Source organism: Rattus norvegicus, chromosome 4 (genome assembly GCF_021556685.1).
Source record: "Rattus norvegicus strain SHRSP/BbbUtx chromosome 4, alternate assembly SHRSP_T2T, whole genome shotgun sequence".
Taxonomy (NCBI): Eukaryota; Metazoa; Chordata; class Mammalia; order Rodentia; family Muridae; genus Rattus; species Rattus norvegicus.
Genome location: NC_141537.1, coordinates 180,246,642 through 180,272,866, shown reverse-complemented (window position 1 = coordinate 180,272,866; position 26,225 = coordinate 180,246,642). Strand labels below are relative to the sequence as shown.

Below are 26,225 nucleotides of genomic sequence, written 5' to 3'. Positions count from 1 at the left end.
AGCTGTTAGACTCTGTCTGCAGATTGATGTCAGGGTTGCTAAGGACTCCATCTCTTTTACCGTATATTTGCCCTTTGTGAGTAATAAAGCACATTGTGTTGTTTGCTAACTGACCTTTATAGGTTTGTTTATTTACTGAGGGACACTCATACTTTGCCATGCATGCAGAAGTCAGAAGACAACGCCTGGGAGTCCTTTCCTTCACAGGTGGGATCTGGGAGGCAAATGTGGTTCATTAGATGGCTCAGGGTCCTGCCTTTGCCTTCTGAGCCATCCCCATGGCCTTTGTTGGTCGTTTTAAATACTGGAAATGAGAAAATCCCAGGATCTAACTCTTGGGCATAGGATTTATAAACTCGGATGTATTAATTTTCACATCCTGCGTCTGTGTCTGTGCACCACACATACAGTGCCCATGAGGTCAGAAGAGAGCACTGGGCCCCCTGGAGCCCATACAGATGACTGTGAACTGCCATGTAGGTCATGGGAATGGAGCCCAGGGCCTCTGCAGGAGCAGCTAATGCTCCTAACTGCTGAGCAGCTCTCTGGAGTCGATATTTCATGTTTTATTTTAAATAGTGAGAGAAGGAGAAGCTTAAGGTTAAGAACTTGCTGTTCTCTCCTTCCACAGTGTGGGTGTCAGGTTGACTTGACTGCAAGAACCTTTATTGGGTGAGCCATTGCACCAGCCCACTCTCCATGCAATTCTTTAGGTCTGCTTTCATTTTATGTGATTGCGTGTTTGCTTGTACCTATGTCTGCACACCATGTGTGTCAGGTCCTCTTGGAGGCAAGGAGAGGGCATCCCTGCGAGTGGAGTTACCATGTGGATCAGAGGCTGAGTCATGTTCACTTTTACGCTGATGAGTATTTAGTGTTCAGAGCACTGCTCTCAAAGGGCTGCTTTCATACAAGGATGCAATGGATTTCACTCCTGGGTTCCTGGGCTGGAAAGTGAACATTTTCTCTTCTCTGCCACACAGTCGAGGCTGTGACCTCCATAAAAGGTTCGGCTCTGTGTTAGAAGTACTCAGAGGAACTCCAAGAATGTAAAACACTGTGACTGATTCCCTGCAGCTGACTCCTGATTTCTCTTTGGTTCTTCAGAGGAGGCTCGACTGAAATATGAAAAGGAAGAGCAGGAAAGGCTAGAAAAACAACGGATTGAGAGAGAAAAGTGGAATCTGCTGGAAAAGAAAGTAAATAAGTATGAGTGTCAGCTGGGCTGCTACCCACTCCTGCACCTGGGGCTGCAGTGTGCCCAGCCCTGCATTCACTGCATGTGGGGCATCCCCTTACACGTGTTTTCAGGTAGAGAAGTGAACATCATTGGTTTGCTCGCTCGTTTGACTTACTTTTTCACACAGGGTTTCTCAGTGTAGCTCTGCTTGTCCTGGAACTCTCTCTGTAGACCAGGCTGGCTCCAAACGCACAGATCTGCCTGTCTCTGCCTCCTGAGTGCGAGAATTAAAGGCATGTGCTGCCACCCCCCTGCCATTTTCCTTTCTTAAAACAGGGTCTATGCAGTGCTGGCTGTTATGCAACTCTGTGTAGACCAGGCTGGCCTCAGACTCAGAGATATGTCTGCCTGTGCCTCTCAAGTGCGGGATTAAAGGCACAGGCCACCCTACCTGGCCGTTGGCCATGTCTTTAAAATCTCTTTACATCCAGCTTAACCGAGGACACCAGTGTTCCTAGGTTAACGCCAGCATTTTGTCGTGTGTTTCAGCAGAAGCATATGAGAGAAAGCTCACCCTGTACAGGTAGATTACTGAAATGGGGGGACAGTGACACAGGGCTGGGAGATGGCTCCCGTGGGAAAATGTCCACCTTGAAAGCATGGGCTATAAGCTCCCCATGAAAATCCAGGTGACCTGGCTGCTTATGGCTCCAGCACTGAGGGGCTGAGGCAAGTGGATTCCTGAAGTGCATGGCCAGCCCGCCTAGTCAAACTGACAGGCTTTCATTTTAGAGAGAGGTCCTGCCTCAGAACATAAAGGAGAGGGACCAAGGAAGAACACCTACTGTTAACTACTGCCTGTGTGCAGACACACGGGCCTGTGTTTGCATGTACACACACATACATACATTTGTGTGTATATACACATGCACACACGCACGCACACAGGCTTTCACATGTGCTTGTACGACACAGTGGGAAAGCATCTGCTTAGCTTTCAGATCATTGTGGTGCCCTTGAATACTGCACCAAAACTAAACAAATGGCCGCTGCTGCTGCTTCTTCCTTTTCTCTACAGAACTGTGCTGTGCTGCTGAAGCTAGAATCAAACGCCAATCTGGAGTGATCCCCCTGCTTCAGCCTCCTGAGTAGCTGGGACGGCAGCACATGCCGCCTCCCCAAGCTTAAGGAGTGAGCTCCTTGCTGTGGGATGTGAAGCTGCACCAGGGAGCACAGGCCCTTGTGAGCGGTGCACACCCTCCACAAACCAAGCATTGCTCTGCGGCAGACTGTGTTCTTAGAAAACCCCGGGCCAGTGACCTGTTTACCTCCAAATGCTGAAGTTTCTCATTCTCTGCTATCAAACACCACAAATGTGTTAGGCAAGGTGGCGGATGCCTTTAATTCTAGCACTCATGAAGCAGGGTAGACTTGTTTTCACAGAAGTTCAAGGCCAGCCAAGCCTACATATCGAGACCCCACCTCAAAGAAAAACAGTATCGTCGCCAAGCACGGGGGTGCACATGTTCAAGCACTTGGGAGGCAGAGCCAGGCAGATCTCTGAGCTGCAGGGCAACCTGGTCGACAAAGCAAGTTCCAGGACAGCCAGAGCTGCTGGTACACAGAGAAAACCTGTCTCGGGGAGAAAAAAGAAAAACAGCATCTCCTATGTTTATTTCATTACTAACCAAACCAGAAGTTTTTTAAAAGATTTGCTGTCCATTAGATGTTTTTTTCTAATATTTTGCTTGAATGCTGAACCTTGTTATTCCAAACAAACGTCATGATGTTCACCCTTGACCTGTGTTCAGCTGAAACCCTCTGGAGAGCACATCTTTCCAAACACTCAGTTATACAGATTCTTTCTGGGACACTGTTGCCTTTGGTGTGTATAGGAGTACTTAATGCCTCTTCCATTTTATCGCATAAAGGGAAAACATGTGACACTTAGGGTTAGAGCTAGCTTGCCAATTCCTGCCTTCTCGTCATCAGGACATTCTGGCCTGCAGCCACCACCTCCCCTCATGGTCCCACCCCCCCTCCCCCAGTTAGTGTAGTGTGGGATCACTGCTCTAATTCAGGCCAAAACATGCAGAATTGTATCATCTCACACCCGGGGCAAATAGTATCTCCCATAGTGGGACCTGTAAGCTACTTTGAAGCTACTGTTTCAGGCATCATTGGCAGTTTTATTCAAAGTAACAACTCTTTCTTTGGGAACTGTATATTCAGCCACATGACCCTTAAATGCTCCCCTGAAAGCCATGTGAGAGCCATCAGCTGCCTCCTTCTGTGGCAGGACCTAGAAAGGAGAAGCGAGGAGTTGGAAGAGCTTGCTCTGCTGGAGTGTTGTTTTCCTGAAGCAGAGAAACAGAAGCGGGAAATGCGAGTACTGGCTCAGGTGAGGCTTTCTCTCCTCTGCAGCTCACTGTGGGGTCTCGAGGGAACAGATACTGAATTTTATCTTGGGAAACTTTATTAGGGAAAAGCTCCAGGCTGGTGAGATGGCTTAGTGGTTAAAAGCGCGCACTATTCTCGCAGAGACCCTGGCCAGTCCCAGCATCCATAACGACCACAAGTGACTAGTTACCACCAGTTATCCATAACGACCACAAGTCACTAGTTACCACCAGTTATCCATAGTGACCACAAGTCACTAGTTACCACCAGTTATCCCGTGTGTGTGTGTGTGTGTGTGTGTGTGTGTGTGTGTGTGTGTGTGTGTGGGTGTACGCGCGCGTGCGCGTGCGTGCGGTGCCCTCTTCTGGGCTCTGCAGGCTCTGCACACACAGGAATACATACATTCTTAAATCTTCTAAACATCCCTCATCTGGCACATATATGACTGTGTTCAGGGGAAACTGATGCAGTTGTAGAGAGCTGCTGTCAGTAGAGGGACACTTGGAGTGTTCACACTCCTCCCTGTTCACTCGGAAGTCTGTCTGATCCATTGGCTTGCACTTCTGTATATTCCTCTTGGTGCATACAGACTTGGAAGGAGTGTGGAAACCTGGATCAGACACATCTCTCAGCACCGTTTCCTCAGCAGGAGGGTGCCTTACGTCATGTCTGAGCAACCTTTACAAGAGGGGCTTACGTCATGTCTGAGCTACATTTTGGCAATTTTCCAAGCATGATCATGATCACATCTGTGTGTTGGTCCCTCTGTAGTGATGTTGGATGTTACTAGTCTCATTGTTTAGGAGTGCTATCGCCCGAGTCTCTGGAAGGTGAGACACTTCAGTGGTCTGGATTCTGTTCATGTCTCTGCCCCATGGCCTAGCCCCCTCCCCCTCAGACTCCCTATTCCCTGAGACATAAAAACACTGAAGTCATCCTGGCGAATGGCCCGATCCCCTCCAAGCACCCAAGTGACAGCACAGTCCCACGTCCAGGCACAGGTGGAATGACTGAGCCTGAAGAGGAAGCCAAGTCCAAAGCCAGGATAGGCAGAAGGCCAGGCCTTTCACCACACCGAGCCTGCAGAACTGTTCTGGAAGAAACTAAAGAGCTACATGACAAGGAAGTAGATCAGCCCTTATTGCTGACATGGCCTCCCACCACCCCTAAACCAAGGCCTAACCCAGAGTAACCAGAGGCTCTTGGTTACTGTGAGTACCAGGAGGTAAGGAAGCCACAGAAGCAAAGTTTGAAGCTGGCAGAGGCTTCCTCATGAAGTTCTTGTCTTTAAAGAATTCATGTGCATTGAAAATAAAACTTGTGGGGAGCCAGGAGCAGCTCTGGTTGGTTCCCGTGGCTGGTTAGATGGTGCAGGCTGAGGCCCATTGGCTGGCTGGCTGGTTGCAGCTAGTGAAGTTGTTCTCCGTGCCTCTCCCACAGTCTGGTAAGTGGTGTCCAGTAACATCTCTGGCTTTGGTTCTCACTACTCACTGTGGTTCTGAGACCGTCCAGTTTGGTGAATTGTGGTTTGATGTGCTCTTTGCATAGATAAGCGCCCATGGCCCTGTAGTCAGCACCTTGGTTAAAAGAACAGCTATGTTGGGAAAGTGCTTGCTTTGTTATTTTGAGTGCTTTTTCCTCTGCTCAATGAAGAAGTAAGACATTGGAGGTTTATGCGGGGGAAGACAGAAAGCCCCAGGTCTGCACGCTAACAAGCCTCAGCTAGCAAAGCCCTTAGCAAAACCTTGTGCTGACTCTTCCCTGGTAGATGACAGGAATAAGATGAGACTGAATACAGGCATAGGAGCTGACACTTAGAGCAGCAATCAGAGAGGTCAGGTAAGAAGTGCAAAATGGATGGGTGGGTGGATGGATGGGTGGGTGGATGGATGGGTGGATGGATGGATGGATGGGTGGGGAGAGATGGTTTGTAGCAAGATAGGTATGGTGAAACTCATTCACCCCCCGCTTTGTGTATGTGTATGTGTGTGTCTGTGTGTCTGTGTGGTCTGTCTCTGTTCCAGTCTGAGATGCCCCTGCCTCAGCCTCCCAAGTCCTAGCCCTCCTCCATGCTTGACTCCAGTCTTTTCTTAGTTCATTCGCAGAAGTTTTGTACAGCAGAGTTGCTTTCTGTAAATACACCAGTGTTTGGTGTCTCTCCTCCACTCCCTCAGTGGCAGGCCTAAGCTAGTGAATAAACTGTGTAATCGTAAGAGTAAGGTAAAACTCTCCATCGTACCTTTAGCGATCCCATCCAGAGTGTGATGTGTGATGAGGTGAGAGGTCAGTGCTGTAGGTGACTTGTTCCTGTGGCCTGGTGACCACCTGTCCTTACAAAGGGGAAAGGAGGATGAGATAGGGTGAGAGTCTCCTTGAGTGCCTCTCTCATGAGCTTTCCTTGCAGGAAGACTGAGGCCGTGACAGCAACGAGAGTGTTATTCTGAAGTGACTCCTTGCTGAGCACTCCCGAGAGATGCCCACTGGCAGAGAGATGCACACACTGATGTCTTTATAGTGAAACAGTTGAAGGTGTTAAATACAGTGGCCCTGGCCCGTCACCCTCGCTCTTCCGATAAAGATGAAGGATAGACAGTTGGACTGCCTTACCAACGCCGCTGTTGAGGTTGAAGAGGACAGATTCTAGCTGGCCTGACAGTGGGTGAAATGCTCCCATGCAGTACCACATGCAGCAGACAGAGGCATTGCTGCTGCAAAGAAACCGCTTTAAGGTTTATTTTGGGGTGTGTGTGTGTGTGTGTGTGTGTGTGTGTATACAAATGTCTATAGATAAGTATTATACACTTACTGGATCACAGTGTAAAAAGTGCAACTTTGACGCATGCTGGGAGACCAAGCTTCCATGTGCCTCACTTCTGGTAGATTTTGGAAGCAAATCCATAGTCTCTCTGAAGCGTGGATTCTGAGGAAATGACCCTGAATTAAAATATGTAGGTGTCGGGCCTGGAGGACAGTTCAGCGTTTAGAGGCATTTGCATTGTAACCATAAGTACCAAAGCTTGGATTCTGCAAGGCCAGCATCCTCTGCAGACGCATGTAATCAATCCCAGCTTAGAGAGGAGATGGGGTGTAGGGGATCATTCGGGTTGACAGGTTTCCAGCCTGTCCTAGACAGTGTGAGCGATAGGTTCAGAGAGAGAGAGACCCTGCCTCAAAAGAAAGGCAGAGAGTGATGATGATTCTAATGTTCTCTTCTGGCCACTGTATGTGAACATAGACACAGTACACACACAAACACACAGACACACACACATATACACACACACCACACATACATATACACACATGTACACACACATACACGCATGTACACACATGTATACACACGCATGTACACACATGTACACACATACATACATATGTACACACACGTACACACACACACTAGTAAATAATATGTAAGAGTGTGTCAGGCCATTTAGTTTAATCAGAAACCATAACTTTGGAGACAACGTAACTGTGAGAAGACCAGTTGGAAACTCAGCATTAAACAGGCCATGATGCTAGAGTTTAAAATAAGCACAGTGTGATGACGTGCAAAGTCTACATGGACAATATGGTGAGAGGACTCTGGCAACACCAGTGTCAGGTCTCAGTCAGAGAGAACCAGAAAAGGAGAAAGCACAGCCTCCATCTTGTGAGTGCTGTGAAAGACAGAAAGCAAACGGCTCACACAACCTCAAAACAAATGCACAAAAGCAAACAGAATTTGTGCCCCAGGTAACAGTGGAGATTAGAAATTGTTTAGATGAAACGGACACTAGTGAGTTGGAAAAGTGGTGCACGCCTTTAATCACAGCATTTAGGGGCAGTCTCTGTGAGTTCAAGGCCAGCCTGGTCTACACGAGGGGCTCCAGGACAGCCAGGACTGCATAATTAGACTGGATTTCAAAAAAGGAGGAAGCACCTGTGGGGGAGGTGGGGAGACCAGTTATTTAAGTTGATTTCTTTGGTCATATAGTTTATGTCATTGTGTGAATTGTGGTATATAATGTTGAGATGTCAGATTTTAAACAAAACAAAACAATGTAGGGGCTGGCAAGATGGCTCAGTGGATAAAGGTGCTTGCCGCCAAGCCTGATGACCTGAGTTCAATCCCCAGGACCTACATGGTGGAAGGAGTGAACTGGCTGCTGTGCAGGTTATCCTCTGATCCGCAGATGCACACGGTGGTGTATGCATGTTCCCTTCCCTCGGTAAAAACCACAACTTTTAAACGCTACCTCCCTCGCGGTGTTTTCATGAGTGTGATCCCCTCGCATCTGTATCCCCAGTGGAAGCACTACACCGAGTGTGATGGGAGCCCCGATCCTCGGATTGCCCAGGAAATGAACACGTTCATTAGCTTGTGGGAGGAAGAGAAGAACGAGACCTTTGAGCAAGTGATGGAGAAAAGTAAACTGGTTCTGTCCGTAAGTACTGCCGCCTGACACTGGCTAACACCCAGGGCGCTTGTGGGCCCTGCCTGTGCTCCGTGCCTGACTGCACACACAGGGTTCTGAGTGGTTCCCACACCGCCTCAACCCACCGTACAGAGCAGAGCTCGGACACAGCGTTTCCTCCTCCATGTCACGGAGGCAGATGAGACTGTCTGTGTGTCGCTGGCTCGGAGGTGCAGTGGAGACCTGTCTTCCCAGCTCACCTCTGTCGCTATGGCGTGGGTTTTAAGTGGTCCCTGAAGGCTCAGTGTTGCTGTCTGGTGAGTGCTGGGGTTCTTAGGAATTGGGAAATGGCTTCGTTACAGTGAGTTCTTAAGGGAATGTTGGGATCCTCTCAGGCTTGGAACTTTTTGGCTCTGTTCTTCCCTCCCCTCTTCTTCCTCTTCCTCTTCCTCCTCATTACCTTTTCAGTTTCCCTGTGACAGTTTCATGCCTGATGCTGTGCCTTGTCCAGCTTTACCTTCTTACTGAAGGTTAAAAGGGCCACAACACCCCAACTTCTGTATCTACAAATAAGATGGATAGACTCATCTAAGGAAACATACTGAGGGGGAAAAGTAACTTTATTATCTCATTGAAAAAATAGGTGAAATACTTTAGGCCATGGGAAAACTCTGGAAGCCATTGGAATTGTGGATGGATACTCTACAGTCTGTCTGTGACTGCTAGGCTCACGCCCCTTTAGACGCACACACAGAGCAAAGCCGCAGCGAGAACAAAATGCACTAGAGTGGCTGGAACCTCAAACTACGGACAATAGCACCAGACACACTCTGCAGAGGACCAGGAATATGTTTGCATCATCTTTAGTCTATATATCCACTGAGGTTTCTTAATCACAAACACACTGGAAGTCATGTTGAATCGACACATGAGCACACAGCAACACGAGGGATGGAGAGAGGGAAGAGCAGCCACCCGTGATCGTGAGAGTCAGTCGGGACGTGGGTGAGGTGACTTCGAGGGTCAGCCGGGATGTGGCAGGGGACATCTGAACCTGTACAGACTAGGAGTGAGGGGAAGCAGTTTAAAGCAGCAGTGTTGATAGTCACCTAGAACTAAAAGATAGGGATCCTCTTAATTCGCAAAGTCCAGCAAATTCAAAGAAAGGATATAGACTTAGAACATTAATGACACTCACACATGCATCTAGTGTGTATGAAAAAGAAATAACAATATGGAACACACACACCTACCCCTAATGTGTTGGAACCCCAAACACTCTTATATCAAATACATAAGCTCCCCCCGCCACACACACTAATTTTCCACCTCTGGACATCAACCAGGTACCAACAGTTTAATGCTAACATCACCTACCTAGAGTTAGCATAGTCCCCCGTGTGTTAGGGGTTTGATTCCACTTGTCTCTGCATACCTTCCAAGTATCTCCTGGGTTACCTGCACCTCTGAGCAACCAATTCTAAATAGGGTTCCCCAAAGTCTGATTGTGGATGAGATACTCTGTCCTAATGGCTCACCAAACAGAGGAAGCTGGTACTTACGCTTGGTATGAACACCCAGGAGGAAATGCACAGGGTACATACAGCACGTGGGGACGGTCGATATGGTCTCCCGAGTTCTCTGGGCGTTCTGCATGTCAGCGGCTTGAAGTGTTCACCACCCAGAAGGCTCTCTGAGCCTCACATTAAAAGGGTTTGAAGGAACTATCAGGATGGAGACAGGATGGGATCGCCCTCAGGGCTGAGGTGCATAGTGAGGGTCACCACACCAGCACACACTCGAACACAACTCAGTCGGATCATTATGAGAAGTAAAACCAGTTTCTTCTACCCCAGCATGGAGGAAAATGCAGTCTTGTTCAACAATAACAGAGGCTCAGCTAACATGGCATCAGCTGGTCTCAGCTGGTTAAGGCTGGATCCCCTCTAAGCTGGCCACTGAGACCTCCCTGCCTGTGGGGTTGGACACAGACAAGGGTGCTCCTTGGGATAGATGTTTTCCTTCTCTCAGGCCATCCCCTTCCATGCCCCTCTGACTCTCTCCAGGTGAGTGATGTGACATTCTTTACTTTCCAGCTGATTGAAAAGCTGAAGTTAATTTTACTGGAAACTCCGTCGTGTGACCTGGACAAGAGTACTGTCCTGCAGTACCAAGGGTCAATTCTGCGCCTGCAGGAGCTCCTCAGTCTGAAGGTGAACGTGGCCACAGAGCTGCTGCTTCGAGTACGGGCGGTATATCTCTCTCAGCACTAACCCTAACCGGCTGCCTTTAGCAGTCCTACTGTGTGTCATGGCCCACTAAGGTCTCTAAGAACCCTACCATATTCAGGGCAGATCAAAGGACCCACACTTATGTGACTTAACAACTGTTTGTATTTATTTTCGAAAGAGACCAGTGTTACCAGCCAAAAGCTCATTTTCCTCACATTCACCAAGGTTCACTGAATTCATTATGGAACCTTTACAAACTAACATGAGATAGCTACTCTAGGTGAAGCAGCTGGTATAGATTACGGTGACTGACATCCTAGTTCTCCAGTTTAATTTTGAAAGTATTATATTTAAACATGAGACTTAAAAGATGGTAAGTTCCCATATGGGACCTATAATTTTGCTGTAATTTATAGATGAAAATCAAATTTTTAAATGTTTCATCTTTCCTCGTACCATTCAGAAGTTTGTGTGTTACACATTTTATCCCCCAAAATCTCCCCAGAAGTGAGAAGATCCAAATAACTCTCGGCCCATATGCACCATAAAACTCCTAAGGTCAGAGTCCTAATACAGCCCTCAGTCTAATTCTCCCACGAATGTGTTTTAACACACATCCTGTTGCGTGTGTGAAGAATCCTCAGAACTCAGCCTACAGGCATACATCGTGTTCAGCCACTCTTTTAGCTGAGGCCCGAGCTTGGGTGGCCTCGCTGCGATGTAGTCTAAGTCTAAGCAGCTCGGCAGAGTGCTGGGCTCACTCTTGCTGTAACAGACATGCCACCTTCTCGCATCTGCTGTGTGCACTCTAGGAGAGAAATCAGGTAAGGAGGTGTGTGGGTGTGTCAGTGACTGAGGCTTTGCTAAGAGAGCACAGTATTTTTAATCTTGTTTTATACATTGTGTTCCAGCTGAGGTAGAGATAGTGGTACAAGTCAGCCCTTACTGCATCAGGGGAGCCAGGGGGCCTGGGGAAGCCTCTCCATAGAGCACTTGGTAGCAATAGGACTATGCAGAGCACCTCACAGTAGGGCTGTTCGAGTCAGCCAGATTCCTCCAGGAACTCCTGTCCCTGCCTCGTTAGGCTGACATGACGGGAAGCCACCAGACACTGACAGTCACTTTAACCAGTGACCCATCTCCTCTGCCGTTTACCCGGATTATTCTTTTTGAAGGGCAATCAACGTTGCTGCTCATCTTTTTTTTTTTTTCTTTTTCTTTTTTTTCTGGAGCTGGGGACCGAACCCAGGGCCATGCGCTTCCTAGGCAAGCGCTCTACCACTGAGCTAAATCCCCAACCCCCGGATTATTCTTTTAATAATACAAGGAATCCAGTTTTGAGCGCCTTTCCTAAACTGTGAGACCTTGTGAGGCTCTTCTGTGTTTTCTCTTACAGCAAGCTAGTAACTTAGCCGATCTGGACACCGGGAATATGGAGAAAATCATCAAAGATGAGAATGTTACCCTGTACGTGTGGGCAAACCTGAAAAAGAATCCAAGGTACCCCATCTCCTCACCACTTCTCCGTAGACGCCAAGGCCAGGGGCATTTAGTAGGTTGGCTTGAAGTTCAAACACCAGTCCCTGGAGGAGGCACCGTAGCCTGGTGTCTAGAGCAGGCTGCGCCGTGGAATGTCGTGTCTTCCTTGCTGCTCACACAAGTGGTGCACATGTAAAAAAACCCAAACCAAACCAAAACAACAACAACAAAAACACTGCGCATAAAAACAAACCTTACAAAAAGAGCTAGGAGACCTCTGTCCACTCTCACCCGTGCCAAAGCCGACCGCGAACTGCTAGGTGCCCTGCTTTTGCCTCCCCAGGGCTGGGGTTCCGGGTCTGTGACATCAGACCTGGCTCTGAGCTTCATTTTTAGTGTCTCATAAAAGGAGGATGTAATATTTACCAGCTTGTTTTTCTACAAAGTGTGGTTTCTATTGACTTCAAAACAGCTGTCAGTCTCTCTGCTGGTCACACCCAGGATCACGAAGGAAATTCATCTGTAGAAGAGAGGAAGCCGCCATGCTCTCCCACAGGGGGGACAGGCAGGCGTGGCCTTACTCTAATAAAGACAGGAGAGGGTTACAAGGGTTAACTCCGTGGCAGGCTGGCTGCTACTAGAAGGTCTATCAAACTGGGCAGGCACTGAGAAGGCTGTGTAGACTGTATTTGAGAGTCATCAGGGATAAATCAGTAGTTTTAGTGATATAGATTCTTCTGATATGAACTATGTTCACACATATGGAAGGGCCATTTGGACCCTCTTAGAGTTTATTCAGAGAGGCCTCCTCTGCCTGTATTTTGTCAGGGAAAACCAAAGCTCCTACTGAAACCCCCGGTAAAGTAAGCAGCAGTTGAAGCTGCAACCAGCCTTGCCGGGCGGAGCAGAGCACCGAGAGGCTCCTCAGGAGAGACAGAAGTGTAGGGCGGAACCCAAGAGTGTCCTGAGGAACACTGGGTGCCCTCGGGTGCAGTGTGAGGCCCAACCCGTCCCTGCTCCCTCACCTCTTGGCTCTCACCAACTGATTTCTGGCAGGTACCGAACTGTGAAATTCTCACAGACACAAGTCGGATTTGAAATCCCCAGGATACTAGCCACAAGCAATGTCGCCCTGCGGCTTCTGCACACGCACTATGACCACATCACACCCTTGTTCTCCGCTGTTGTCACTGAGGAAAAACACGGGTCCATAGTAGCAGAGAATTTCAAGGAAGAGGAAAGAACAGAAAAGGCTGTCCCCGAAGAAAACGTCTTTACTGAAGAAGCTGCTGACGAAGCTGAGCAGCTCAAGGCTGAGGAGGAAAGAGAGCTCAGCAGCATCCCAGAGGAGGAGGTCAAATTCGACCCCACGGTGGACACCGTCACACAGAAGGTAGGATACTCCGTCCGTCTGTCCGTCCATCCATCCGTCCACCTGTCCGTCCACACGCCAGGCTAGGTCTCAAACCTACAGCAGTCCTCCTACTTCAGCCCTTCACAGGCCGGGGTAGCCAGCCTGACTCACTTTACCCAGGTTGACATATTCTGGAAAGTTCCTACTTTGCTCTGTGCAGTAAGCATTGGCAGGCCCTGGAGCTATTCTCAGGATTTTCCCGGAGCAAAGAGATGCTACTTAGAAGCCCCTCCTCGCCTGTGCCCTGGTTCTCTGTGTCTCTCTCCCCTCTGTTCTCCTTGTGGGAGCAGTGGCTTCAGCCTCAGGCTCTGCCGTCTCGTGGTCCATTGGTTGCTGCAAAGCCCTGAGACCAGGGTGCAGCTGCTTGGCATGCCCGTCCGCACCTTCTAGGCAGCTTGCCCTGGAATGCAAACTTGCAGCAAATGCTTGCGCAAACCGGAGGGATTTATATTTTTTTTGTTATTCCTCCAGCACTGGCTTTCTAAGACCTGGTCTCACTGTGTGTTTCTCGCTGGCTTGGAACCCCAAAACCTCAGCATGAGCACAAAGGGCAGAATAATACAAGTCTGTAGAGAGCTAAGGAATAGACTCTGTGTGAATTTGAAATAAAAATGTGAATTGGGCCCTGAATGACTCAGTGGACAAAGGTGTCTGCAGACCTACATTTGTCCCCAGGGCATTCATGGTGGAAGGAGGGAACTGACTCCTGAAAGCTGTCCTCTGACTTCCACATATGGGCCATGGCACAATGCATGTGTACACACACAAACATGTACTCATTACCATCCATATACAAATACATGTAAATTAAAAAAAAGGAATCATTTGATATTCTAAAAACACATAGAGAAATCCTGTTTGAAATACAACAGTTGTATCAAAAAAATTAAAGAATCAAAGAATCTAAAGCAATAGAGAAAATGAGTGTGTGGTGACTGCCCATACAGGTAACTGTGTGTATGTGAGTGTGAGTGAGTGTATAAGTGTGTGTGTGCGTGTGTGTGAGTGAGTGAGTGTATGTGTGTGTTGTGTGTATGTGTGTGTGTTGTGTGTGTATGTGTGTGTGAGTTTGTGTGTGTGTGAGTGTGTGTATATGTGTGTGTATGTGTGTATATATGTGTGTGTGTATGTATGTGTGTGTGAGTCTGTGTGTGTGAGTGTGGGTGTGTGTATGTGTGAGTGTGTATATGTGTGTGTATGTGTGTGTATATATGTGTGTGTATGTGTGTGTGTGAGTGTGGGTGTGTGTATGTGTGAGTGTGTGTATATGTGTGTGTATGTGTGTGTATATATGTGTGTGTATGTGTGTGTGTGAGTGTGGGTGTGTGTATGTGTGAGTGTGTGTATATGTGTGTGTATGTGTGTGTATATATGTGTGTGTATGTGTGTGTGTGAGTCTGTGTGTGTGAGTGTGTGAGTGTGTGTGTATGTATGTGTGAGTGTCTGTGTGTATGTGTGTGTATGGTATATGTGTATGTGTATGTGTGTGTGTATGGTATATGTGTATGTGTGTGTATAAGTGTATGTGTCTGTGTGAGTGTGTGTGTGAGTGAGAGTGTGTGTGTGTGAGTCTGTGTGAGTGTGTGTATGTGTATGTATGTGTGTGGTGTATGTGTATGTGTATGTGCAAGTGTGTGTGTCTGTGTGTCTGTGTGTGTGAGTGTCTGTGTGTATTGTGTGTGTGAGTGTCTGGGTGTGAGTGTGTGTGTTGTGTGTGTGTGTCTGTGTGTGTGAGTGTGTGTATTATTGTGTGTGATGGTAACAGGGAAGTTTAAAGGCCTGCAGGGTGGAAAAGTGGACAAGGCTGCTGCAGAGCCAGAAACAACTGGCCATTTTTCTTCTTAAAAAATCTACCGGGTTGGGGATTTAGCTCAGTGGTAGAGCGCTTGCCTAGGAAGTGCAAGGCCCTGGGTTCGGTCCCCAGCTCCGAAGAAAAGAACCAAAAAAAAAAAAAAAAATCTACCAGTTCTCAGGAGAAAAAAGCAGGCGGAACTTTGTGAGATCAAGGCCAACCTAGTCTACATTGTAAGCCTCTGTCTGAAAAACAAACATAAAAATTTCCTTCAGGAAGTAAGATTTTTTTGTTCAGTTTCATTTCAGCTCTGGGTGTGGTAGATCTCTCAGAAATGGGCACATCCTGGTCACTGTTTTGATTCTCAGGGAGAGGAAAGATAGCAATCCCAGTCCCCTGAAGTTCATGCATGGCCACCTGACATCCTAGTCCCCTGAAGGTCACACATGGTCACCTGACACCCCAGTCCCCTGAAGGTCACACATGGTCACCTGACATCCTAGTTCCCTGAAGGTCACACATGGTCACCTGACATCCCAGTCCCCTGAAGGTCACGCATGGCCACCTGACATCCTAGTCCCCTGAAGGTCACGCATGGTCACCTGACACCCCAGTCCCCTGAAGGTCACGCATGGTCACCTGACATCCTAGTCCCCTGAAGGTCACGCATGGTCACCTGACATCCCAGTCCCCTGAAGGTCACACATGGTCACCTGACATCCCAGTCCCCTGAAGGTCACGCATGGTCACCTGACATCCCAGTCCCCTGAAGGTCACGCATGGCCACCTGACATCCTAGTCCCCTGAAGGTCACGCATGGTCACCTGACACCCCAGTCCCCTGAAGGTCACGCATGGTCACCTGACATCCTAGTCCCCTGAAGGTCACGCATGGTCACCTGACATCCTAGTCCCCTGAAGGTCACGCATGGTCACCTGACATCCTAGTCCCCTGAAGGTCACACATGGCCACCTGGTTGGCTTTAATAGTAAGACAGGAAGCAGTATGTGGGTGGGGAGGAGGACATGGCAAATAGCCCCAGTATCATCTCAATGTAAATAAGAATTTAAAATAAAATAAAAAGAAATGAGATTTATGCACAGTATGCAGGAGTCGCAGTCTGGAAGTCAGGACAGAGCAAGTGAAGCGTCATCACAAGAGTGACAAGAGACTGCAGCTTTCTCGGCTGTCGGTGTTGGACGATTGTCCACTCCGCATCTAGTGGCTTTGATTCTAGTTAATATTTGGGGCGAATCTACCAGTATCTCACATGAGAATTACATTAACGTAAAAGCTGCAAAAACAACAGTTAGAAACTATATAAATTGAACCATGGGTTGAATTTGCAAAACCGAAGCATCCCGTCTTAGGGATCAGTCAGGTGGCCTCACGGAGCTGCAGTTTGTCAATTGAGGTCATTTAGGGAACAGTTCTCATTAATGATGTTTAGTCCTGGTTAGTGGGTGGTGCCCTGGAGCTGAAGGCACAGCTGTGTTTGGGCTGCTTCCTTCAGGAAACAACTCAGGTCCTCTGGAAAAACAGCAAGTGCCCTTGCCTGCACCGAGCCATCCCCAGCCCCCGGAAATATCTTACATTAAAAGCTTGAGCCTAGGAATTCATAACAACACTGGCAGGACCTGTGTGTGTGTGCGTGTGTGTGTGTGCGTGTGCGCGTGTGCATGTGTGTGTGTGTGCGTGTGCGCGTGCATGCGTGTGCGTGTCTCTGTGTGTGTGTGTGTGTTGGTCTCACACCTGTCCCAGAGTGTCTGACTTATTCTCTGATCCTGGAAGGACCAAGCTTAGAAACCCTGAACACTTGGTCTTACAGCCGGCTGTAGAGGATAAGGCTAGACCTGTCTGCTTTCTGTCATCATTTAACACCACCCTTGGGTCTTGCTCTCTGGTGTGCTCCCCTTTGTCCCAGTTTTCCATCAATGGCTCTGAGATTGTTAGCACAGAGATGCTACCTTGCCACCCTCCTCATCTGCATCTTTCCCGACAAACTGGACATTTTTTATAGCCCTCTACTCCCTCAGTGTGAATCTAAGCACTGTGAGCAGTGACCACAACCACCCTGGCTGTTTCTGTCTTAACATGTCTTCTCTGGGACAGTGTAGTTCAGTATTTTTGGATCCAGCCTCATTCAGATTTTTAGGAAATGGGCAGACCGAAGCCAGATCCTCTCCCAGGATGTGGCAGGATCAGCTTCTAGCCTAGTTCTCAGGACTCCTCCTCCCCCCTGTCTGAAAAGCCATACACTCTCTACTGATTTCTCAGCATTTTCTTCTCCTGAACTCCCACCAGAATGACCACTGGGCTCTGCTTCCAGAATTCTAGAGCTCCTGTGGCCTACGGCTCCAGGCTATCCCACACTCCTCCCAACCAGTCCAAAGCTATGAACACAAGGCCAGGTTGCTCTCGGTGACAGCACGGCTCCTCAGTACTGCATTTCCTGAGTTACTTACATTTTTCACTGCCCTGACAAAATAGTAGATAGGGATTGGTCTGGCTCATGGCATGACGGGATACAGTGCATCATGGGTGCAGCAGAAGCACAGGGTAGCTGTACTCAGGGCTTCTGAGAGGTGAATGACAGTGTTCAGCTCTCTTTTCTTCTCTTTCTGCTTAGGTTGTGATGTCATCTCAGAATCACAAGTCTATATTCAGGGTGGGATCTAGTCATGTTGAGGGTGAAGATTAATGTAAATTGAAAATTAATTCTCTTACATTAAATGACAGTGTGGTTTCTTTCTCGTGAGCGTGTTAAGAAGTTGGCCACTAGAGGGCTCTTAATACCATCTCTTAATTGATTTGAAAAACTTTAAAATATTGTAAATATTTTTTAAAATATTTAATATTTTTAAAATATTATAAACATTCCAAATTGTTTATAGCACAACATATTTAGAAAGTCCTAATTTGAATATGGCATAATTGTGAGAAATTATCCAAAGTAGTACATTTAAAACAGTAGTTTCTAATATATTTTATTACCCTGAAGAACAACAAGCAGACAGATGGACATGGGTCTTTGAATTGAAAGTTCAAGTTACAAAGTGTCTCATTAAGGCACTGGCCCAGCCTGAAAATGCAGTTCAGTAGACAGATACACTTGGTGGGCCCTGGGTTAAATCCCCAGTCCTTCAAAAAGAAAACTTGAACCAGCATGTGTGAGAGTAAAAGTAAATTCCGAACGCACACTGAAGAGCATGCATGCGCACACATGTGCATACGCATTGCCCACACACAGACATACATGCACAAGCGTGCACACACCATACACACATGCAAGCACACACACATACATTGCACGCGCGCGCGCGTGCACACACACACACACACACACTCACACACACACTCTGTCTAACTCTCAGGTGGAATCTGCTATAAGAAACTCAGCCTGATGTCGCTTTTCTTTGGTTGTGTCTGTCTGGTCCTAGAGAGTGAACCTAAGACCCCATGTGACTTTAGTGTCCTGGCGTTGAATGATCTTGGGGGTTTTGTCTGCTTTGCTGTTGTTTGTCTGCCTTCAGAGGTTTTGACCCAGGAGCTTATGTAGCCCAGGCTAGCCTCAAATGACTACCTGAGGATGGCTTTGGACTTTTGATCCTCCCGCCTTCACCACAGAGTACTGGGATCACAGACACAAACCATCACCCTGTTTTATGCAGTGCTGGGGGTTGAACCCCGTCCTCCTGCATGCCGGGAAGCCCCTTTGTCAGCTGGGCCACCTCCCCAGTCTACTGTCTTGTCTCTGCTGAGCAGTCTTGTAAAGAGATGGCAGCCTGCTACATTCTGGATATACACTGGCGTGTGCACTGAAGAGCTTGCATATGGTGATCAAAAGACAAAATACACACACATCAAACCAATGGGCTAGACACTGTCCCCGGGGTGACAGCATTTAGGCTAAAAATGCTGCCGCTGGGTTCATTGTTCTTTCCATCTGGTCTTTGAGAAAGGGCCTCCCCCTGGTCTCTGGGCTGTCTGATGGCCCAGCATCCTCCTGGTGTGCTTAGAGAGTAGTTCCTGAGGAAGCTGATGCTCACTGTCGACAGGTCTTCCATTGCAGATTTCCGACCCTGAAGAGGAAGAGTCCCAAACCACCCAGTTTGAACTGGAGAGGAAGTTGCTGAGCGAAACAGTCTCAGCAGGTATGGTGTCTGTCTGATGATGTCTGTCCTCTTAACTCTCACTGCTCTTCCTTCTCAGGGATGTCGGAGGAATCTGTTCTGTGTACTCTAAGCGTATTTGTTATACTTAAATCTCCGTACTCTTTTATTCAATTATCTGTATATCCTGAGGCACTGTCTCAAGCAGCCCAGGCTGGACTCAAACCCTATGTAGCTGAAGATGACCTTGAACTTCTGATCTTCCTGGATCCACCTCCCCAAGTGCTGGGCTCACAAGCATGCGCCTGGCTTTATGTGGTGCAGGGGTCAAAGTCAAGGCCCTGTGCATTCTAGGCACCTTCATCTACATCCCTTCCCCATCAGGTAATGTTTCTATAGCTTATGCCAGGCAAGAGTTCCTCTTTCTAGATCTAGGATGCTAGAGTAGGTCATGGAACTTCTGTCACGAACACCACAATTCCCTACATGGTCACCCCCAAGTCAGAGATGTCTTCACCATCTAAATTTAGACACAGTATTATTTCTGGCTTCTTTTTAGGCCAATAAATTATAAATTAAATAAAAAGTAAAGAGTCTAGTTTATTAAACATGTACCAACAAGAGACCAGTTGTTGCCTAACTTGACTTTTTTTAATCTGTCCATATGCCCACCCACTAATCCTACCATCTGTCTGTCTGTCTATCTATCTATCTATCTATCTATCTATCTATCTATCTATCTATCTATCTATCTATCTATCACTTGTTTCCATGAACTCTCAGTGCCCAGTCTCCAGAGATAAATTCAGAGAGCCCTGCTGTACCTCTGGCATGGGAGCGGACTGATAGTAACACCACTACCAATCCCTGTGTCTCACTGCCTGCCCGCTGCCTGCTCTGCACCTCCCCACTCACTGCCCTTCCAAACTGTAGCACAGTACAAACACGGTGTGGATTGTATGGCTGAAGAAACTTGGACAGGATATATTATTAGTCAGCGTTTGTGGGGAGGGACAGGGTCCCATTACTCAGCCTGGCTAGCTTAGCACTCACTCTGTGGGCCAAGCTGGTCTCAAGCTTTAATGACCAGTTGTGCCTGCGAATTGGAACTAGAGGTACAGCACACCTCTATAATCCTGCGTATCTTGAATCAAGTCTGACCACTGCCCAGAAGAATGTTTTTATGTGGCTGATTTTGTCTTGTTGGTGGAGTGAGAATGGTCCCTGCCACAGTGACTACAGGTGTCACTTCTGTCTGTGCATTTGTCACTAGATTGTACAATTCCCACAGAAATCTCACCTCATCACTTCCCTGAGCTGGGCCTATTTTGGTTCAAATAACCATCTTTCATATGATACATGGCCCCAAATCTACTTTTCCACCATGAACTTTCCACCTACCCTCTGGATTTTTTTTTGTCTGCTAATGTCCAGTTTTAAGAACGTAGCAATTAAACTGTCTTGTGGAATGTAGTTTTACCAGTAATACATCTTATGTGTACTCTCCTACAGTGCTAGTATGTGTTGCAAGAAGAGTGCACCCCACCCCCCAACACACACATGGAGCTCTCGCTCAAGGCTGGCTAGTGAGACACTTTGAGAACCTTGTGCAAAGTTCAGTAGCTACAGCCAACCCTTTGAGCAGTCCTGCGACTTTGTTTATATCCTCCCTGATGCAACGATGTGGCCATCTGTTCTAAAACTGCACTGTGGTTCCTTACAGCACAGCTGAGCCTGATAGAGAATGTTTTGGAAATGCCAGAAACCTTGGAACCCTACGAGGTGAACATGTGCCATTTCTCCCCCCTGGGCGGCGTGTACCACCTGGAAATCCTGGAGTTGCCCCCTCAAAGCAAACCAGTGAAGGGCTGGGTGTTAGCAGAGGTAGGTAGGAGACTCCTTGGGTCCATTACAGGTGAGGTACGAGAGTCCTCCACTACAGGTGAGGTAGGAGACTCCCCGGGATCAATTACAGATGAAATGGCCTCATTTTTACTTCAATTCCCACGACCTCAGCATCTAACTCATGTTAATCCTATCTTGGGAGAACTTCTTACCCATGAACTTGTTTGTAAACCTACACTATTAATCCCCCAACGAGTCTGTCAGCCCTTAATACCGCCAGTCACCATCAGAGCTTGGAAAATATTCTTTTCTATTAAATGGCCAGGTGGGAACCATTTTCAATTTGGTAGGCCACGTTGACTGAGAACCCAAAGCCCCCTCTTTGTCCCTGAAGCCTCTGAAGGAAAGTGAGTGGACACTCTGCCAGTGCAGTAGTCCAGGTGTGCCCATCAGAGCAGCAGGGGAGGGATAATCCCCCTGCCTCAGTCTCCTGAGTGCTGACATCCTAAGCATGCACTATCCTATCTCATTTTTTCTAAGTTTAGTAGCTTCATTTTTTAATTATTGTGTGTGTACTAGCTAATTCCACCTATGGCCTTCTGCACCATAGCCACAAACAGCCCCAAGTTTAAAAAAATTCTATCTGGAAAACAAAATTTTAAAAAATAAGAGCTTTCCCCCCACTTTCAATGAGAAAGAAGCCGAGTTTTCAGGAATTCACCCAACATCCCTTTCTTGGATTTTGTCAGTGTCCCATTTTTTGCCTCTCTGCATTCAGCCCTTGAATCCACAAGACTTCTGCACCCGGTGGAGGCTCCTAAGGAGACTGCATGGGCTCACTTAACTGCAAAGCTCTTTTTAGTTTATTGCCTGAGAATATTAGTCTGGATTTTCTAAGCTTCTCATCTTCCCTTGGTGCTTCTCTCTCTATTGATTCAAATGGTTCAGAGCCCTGCCTTACCTCAGGAATCTGCTGTCAGCTTGAGGCCTTTGCCCTGTGCTGTTCCAGGGGCAGCCACTTGTCTTTTCTATGGCTGGCTGGCCTTCATTAGAATGCTAGGCACAGTCAGTGATTTGGGGTCCCATGGGAGGTGCTTGAGTGTGGGTGTGACCTTGAAGTCTTGCAGTCTTCGGCAGGTCTCCTGGTCTCTCTTTGCCTCGGTTATCAGTTCTGATGCACACAGGCTTGTCACGGGGCTTGGGATAAGAGCACGTCCCCAGCCTGGCCCACAGGAAGGTCTGAGGTTGTGGTTAAGTTTGTCAGTGTCTTCCCCTCAATCATTCATCTTTGAGCTTTGAGACAAGATTTCCTACTCCCTAGTGACAGGTGCTCATGGCCATTGCCACTGCCTTCTGACTCCCCTTATTCTGATCCCTTCTAAAAGATACGCCAAGAAGGATTACAAAAGTTTACATACCCTCCAGAAAACACAGAAGAACCTGATCCAGAAAGTGCCTTTCCACCCATAGAGGTCACACTGGAGATCCACGAGAGCGCCATCTTCTTTGAGGATCCTCAAGTGGTCAGGTGGGATGCTGAAGGTACAGCCACACCACAGCAGCTCTGATGCTCAGGCAGCAAGGGGGGGATTGCAAACGATTGCAGCGGGTAGTCCTCCCCCTCATCCCTCCCTCTCATCCCTCCCCCTCATCCCTCCCCCTCATCCCTCCCTCTCTCCCTCACCCCTCCCTCTCTCCCTCATCCCTTCCTCTCTCCCTCATCCCTCCCTCTCTCCCTCATCCCTCCCTCCCTCATCCCTCCCCCCTTCCCTCATCCCTCCCTCATCCCTCCCTCTCTCCCTCGTTCCTCCCTCCCTCGTCCCTCCCCCCTTCCCTCATCCCTCCCTCATCCCTCCCTCTCTCCCTCGTTCCTCCCTCCCTCCCTCATCCCTCCCTCATCCCTCCCCCTCATCCCTCCTTCCCTCTTTCCTTCCCTCTCTCTTTCATGGTATTGAGACAGGGTCTCAAAATCTTAGAGTGGCCTCAGACTCAAGGTATAGTCAAGGATGGCCCTAAACTTCTGTTCTTCCTGTGTCTATCCCTTGAAGGCTGGGATAGAACCCAGAGTGCTGGGGAGGGCTCTGCCCGCTGAAACCCCAGCCCAGAACTTAATCAGTTTACACTTGTTGATTTGTTTTGATGCCAGGGCCGTACCCACCACAGCACTTGTGGAGGTCGGATCACAATTTATAGGGGTCAGTTCCCTCCTTCCACCCCTTGGGATTTCAGAGATCCACAGCGGGTTTTCAGGCTTCTCGGCAAGCACTTCCCTACCAAACGGTCATGCCCGCCCAGAAGTCACTTTAGGAGTGATACGTCTATCTTAGCTAAACGTCCATAGTAGACTAGAGTAGTGTCATGGGTAGAGCACTGGCAACACCGGCTTGGGGACCAGGTCTGACTCCACAGCCCATGGGGAACCAGGCACCGTAACATGCATCTGTGTGCTCCTACAGTGAGGTGGAGATGGGGACCAGAGAACTTCAAAATCTCACTGACAGCCAGCCTGGCCTGAACAGCTGAGAAGGAGGGAATCTGGCGCAAGTAAAGTGGCATTGGGGACCAACACCTGCGGTTGTCATCTGACCCCTACTTGCTCCCAAGTGCAAGTGAATGTCACCTTGAGAGACTCCCATTTCTCAACACTGCTGTGCCATTTTACAAGTTCTGCCCGAGTCACACACCCTTGCAGACTCTGCCATCCTCTGTCCAGCGCCCTGAGCAATGCTTTTATGTCCTGTTTACTAAGGGTCGGCACTGGGTGTCTGTTTACATATCACGTGCATCCCGTTTGGTAAAATGTTTATTTGAATCATTTTTTCCACATTTTAGTTTGTCAAGACCCAGACTGGCCTTGAGCTAAGCACATAGCCCAGGCTGACCTCAAATTCGATACCCTCTGACCTCTGCCTTCCAAATGTGGGGGTTACAGGGACAGAGATGGGTCTGGAAATGAACTCTGGAGGGGCTGCACCTAGGGGTTCGTTGGGAGGGAGTTAAAAGAATGCCTTGTGGGTTGGGGATTTAGCTCAGTGGTAGAGCGCTTGCCTAGCAAGCGCAAGGCCCTGGGTTCGGTCCTGGGTTCGGTCCCGGGTTCGGTCCCCAGCTCCAAAAAAATAAAAGAAAAGAAAAGAAAACAAAAAACAGCAGTGAAAAGCGGTGAGAGGTGGCAAAGAGCGGGTAAGGAGCTGCCTTCACAGAGGACCCGGCTCTGTTCTCACAACCATCTCTAACTGTAATTCCACGGGAACTGGTTCCCTCTGCTGGCTGGTTTGGGAATTGCATGCAGTTGGCACACATAAACACATGGCAGGCAAAAAACCGCATAAAAACAACAAACGGAGAATATCCTGAAAGTACAATCTTAAACAAAAAATAGCCTGTTAGCCACCTTTATATCTCAGCACTCGGGAGGCAGAAGCAGGCCAAGCGGTGTGAGTTCCAGGACACCCGGGGCTACACAGAAAAAAGAAACCCCATCTCAACCACCACCACTCCCTCAAAAACAAAACAACAACAAAAAATTTAAAAAGTAAAGCAGGCAGGAGAGCCTCTGTTCGGGTCTAGGGAAGGAAGAATTACCCAGGAAGAATGGCAGTTGGCACAGGCTCAGGCACAGGTGGGTAAGATCTTGGGAAGTCAGGAGAGAGGGGCGGGAGACAGGTGTGTGAAATATCGAGGGACAGAAACACTGAGTCCAGTGTCCCCTCAGTGCCATGCAGAATGTGTGGCGTTTATACCCTGGAGGCAGGGATCTCCCAGGTTGGGGGTGGGGCACTTTACCTCAAGAGTCTTAATACAGAAGACCAATTTGTGCACGTTATGTGTTCTTAGATGTTCTTACTCACTTTCGAGGGACAAATATGAGACTAATGTCACTGTCTTCTGTCGGGAAGGTAAATTCTGGAGGTCAGATGGCGTCACCTGTGTGTATTACAACCGAGAAAACAGGCTCCTAACCTTCAGTATAGATACGATGGGCCCTGTGACCTTGATTCAGGATGCTCATGTCAACATGCCTTACCAGTCCTGGGAGCTGAGTCCCCTCGGTATGAACAAAGCCCTTTTAATGGTGACGACGGTTTTCATTGAGCTCCAGATACACATCAAGGTGAGTGACATCGTGGCCGGCCTGCAGTTAGGTAGTGTGCACCAGCAAGGAAGCATGGAAGATGTCTCTGGAGCTGTGGCTTCTAAGTGAAGTTCATTGAGTAAACAGCCAATAATGTGTAAAAGTGGGGCTCCAACTTGTTTCTGGGGTTACTAGGTGACTAGGGATAGGTCAGTCATCTCAGAAAGACTTCCCGGGGTGAAACTCGGAACATTTGATCCCCGGACACGGTGTACACCCTAGTCTCTAAAGCTCATCTTGCCGAGTGAGACCAGTGTCCTCAAGTGCACAGCCTCAGAAACCCCAGAGAAGTGGATTCCTGCTGGAGGGCTGAAGGCGGGGACACGGGATTCACTGCACTATCAGCCTGGGGGCGTCCTTTGGCAGCATGGAGAGGTTTTAACGCTGACTGACAGGGAAGGTTAGCCCTGTGGTTACTTAGAATCACCAGTGACTTTTGTGATTTGCAAAGCTTGGTTGCTTTAGAGAGGGCGGGAACTCCATCACGATACAGGAGAGAGACCATCAGGACTCAAATCCACAGGACAGGCATAGCGGAAGACATCTTCAATCCCAGCACTCGGGACAGAGGCACGCAGAGCTCTGTGAGTTCCTGGCCAGCCAGAGCCACACTGTGAGACCCTGTCTCAAGCGAACAATCAAACCAGCAAACAAAATCAATAGATAAAGTCTCTGTGGTTATTAGATGGCATCTCAGGATTGTCAATGTCACTAAGGTCTCTAAAAAAGTGGGAACCATCCTTCAGTCTGTTAGGAGGCCATCGACTTTTCCGAGGATACCGGACAGGACATTGCCTCGCCAGGCTTCCAACCACTCTGTCCCAGCGGCCGGGAGACACCATGCAGGGCAATAGTCTGCTAGGCAGGGCTAGCACCTACTGAATGTTCGCTTATGAATATGCAGGCAGTAGGGTGTGTGTGCAGGTTGGGGTCACAGCTCACCTCTTGTCTGTGGTGACTGAGCTCTTAAAAAGATGCAGCTAGGGTTGGGGATTTAGCTCAGTGGTAGAGCGCTTGCCTAGCAAGCGCAAGGCCCTGGGTTCGGTTCTCAGCTCCGAAAAAAAAAAAAAAAAGATGCAGCTAGTCCAAATTGAGGAACGCTGTAACTGTGACGTGTGTGTTAGATTTTGAGCACTTAGTATGAAAAACATTGACTCCATTTTTGCCCTGAATAGCTACTGAGATCTCTCAGGTATAAAAGGTTAAGGGGCCAGTAAACCTTGGCAGAGAGGACACAGAA

At 48.3% G+C, this 26,225-nt stretch overlaps 1 protein-coding gene across 16 annotated transcripts in view; it reads left to right on the top strand.

Annotated features, from left to right (window-relative positions):
* Dnai7 (dynein axonemal intermediate chain 7) overlaps positions 1–26,225 on the top strand; it is a 36,506-nt gene that overhangs the window by 5,404 nt on the left and 4,877 nt on the right. For 3 of the 16 annotated variants that reach the window (XM_087657060.1, XM_087657061.1, NM_001106627.3), the window contains 10 exon segments: positions 1,108–1,199; positions 3,480–3,581; positions 7,873–8,010; positions 10,077–10,223; positions 11,608–11,711; positions 12,747–13,083; positions 18,969–19,050; positions 20,732–20,892; positions 22,239–22,395; positions 24,750–24,964. In XM_087657060.1, the coding sequence (XP_087513186.1) occupies positions 1,108–1,199; positions 3,480–3,581; positions 7,873–8,010; positions 10,077–10,223; positions 11,608–11,711; positions 12,747–13,083; positions 18,969–19,050; positions 20,732–20,892; positions 22,239–22,395; positions 24,750–24,964 (1,535 nt within the window). 16 annotated transcript variants of the gene reach the window in all.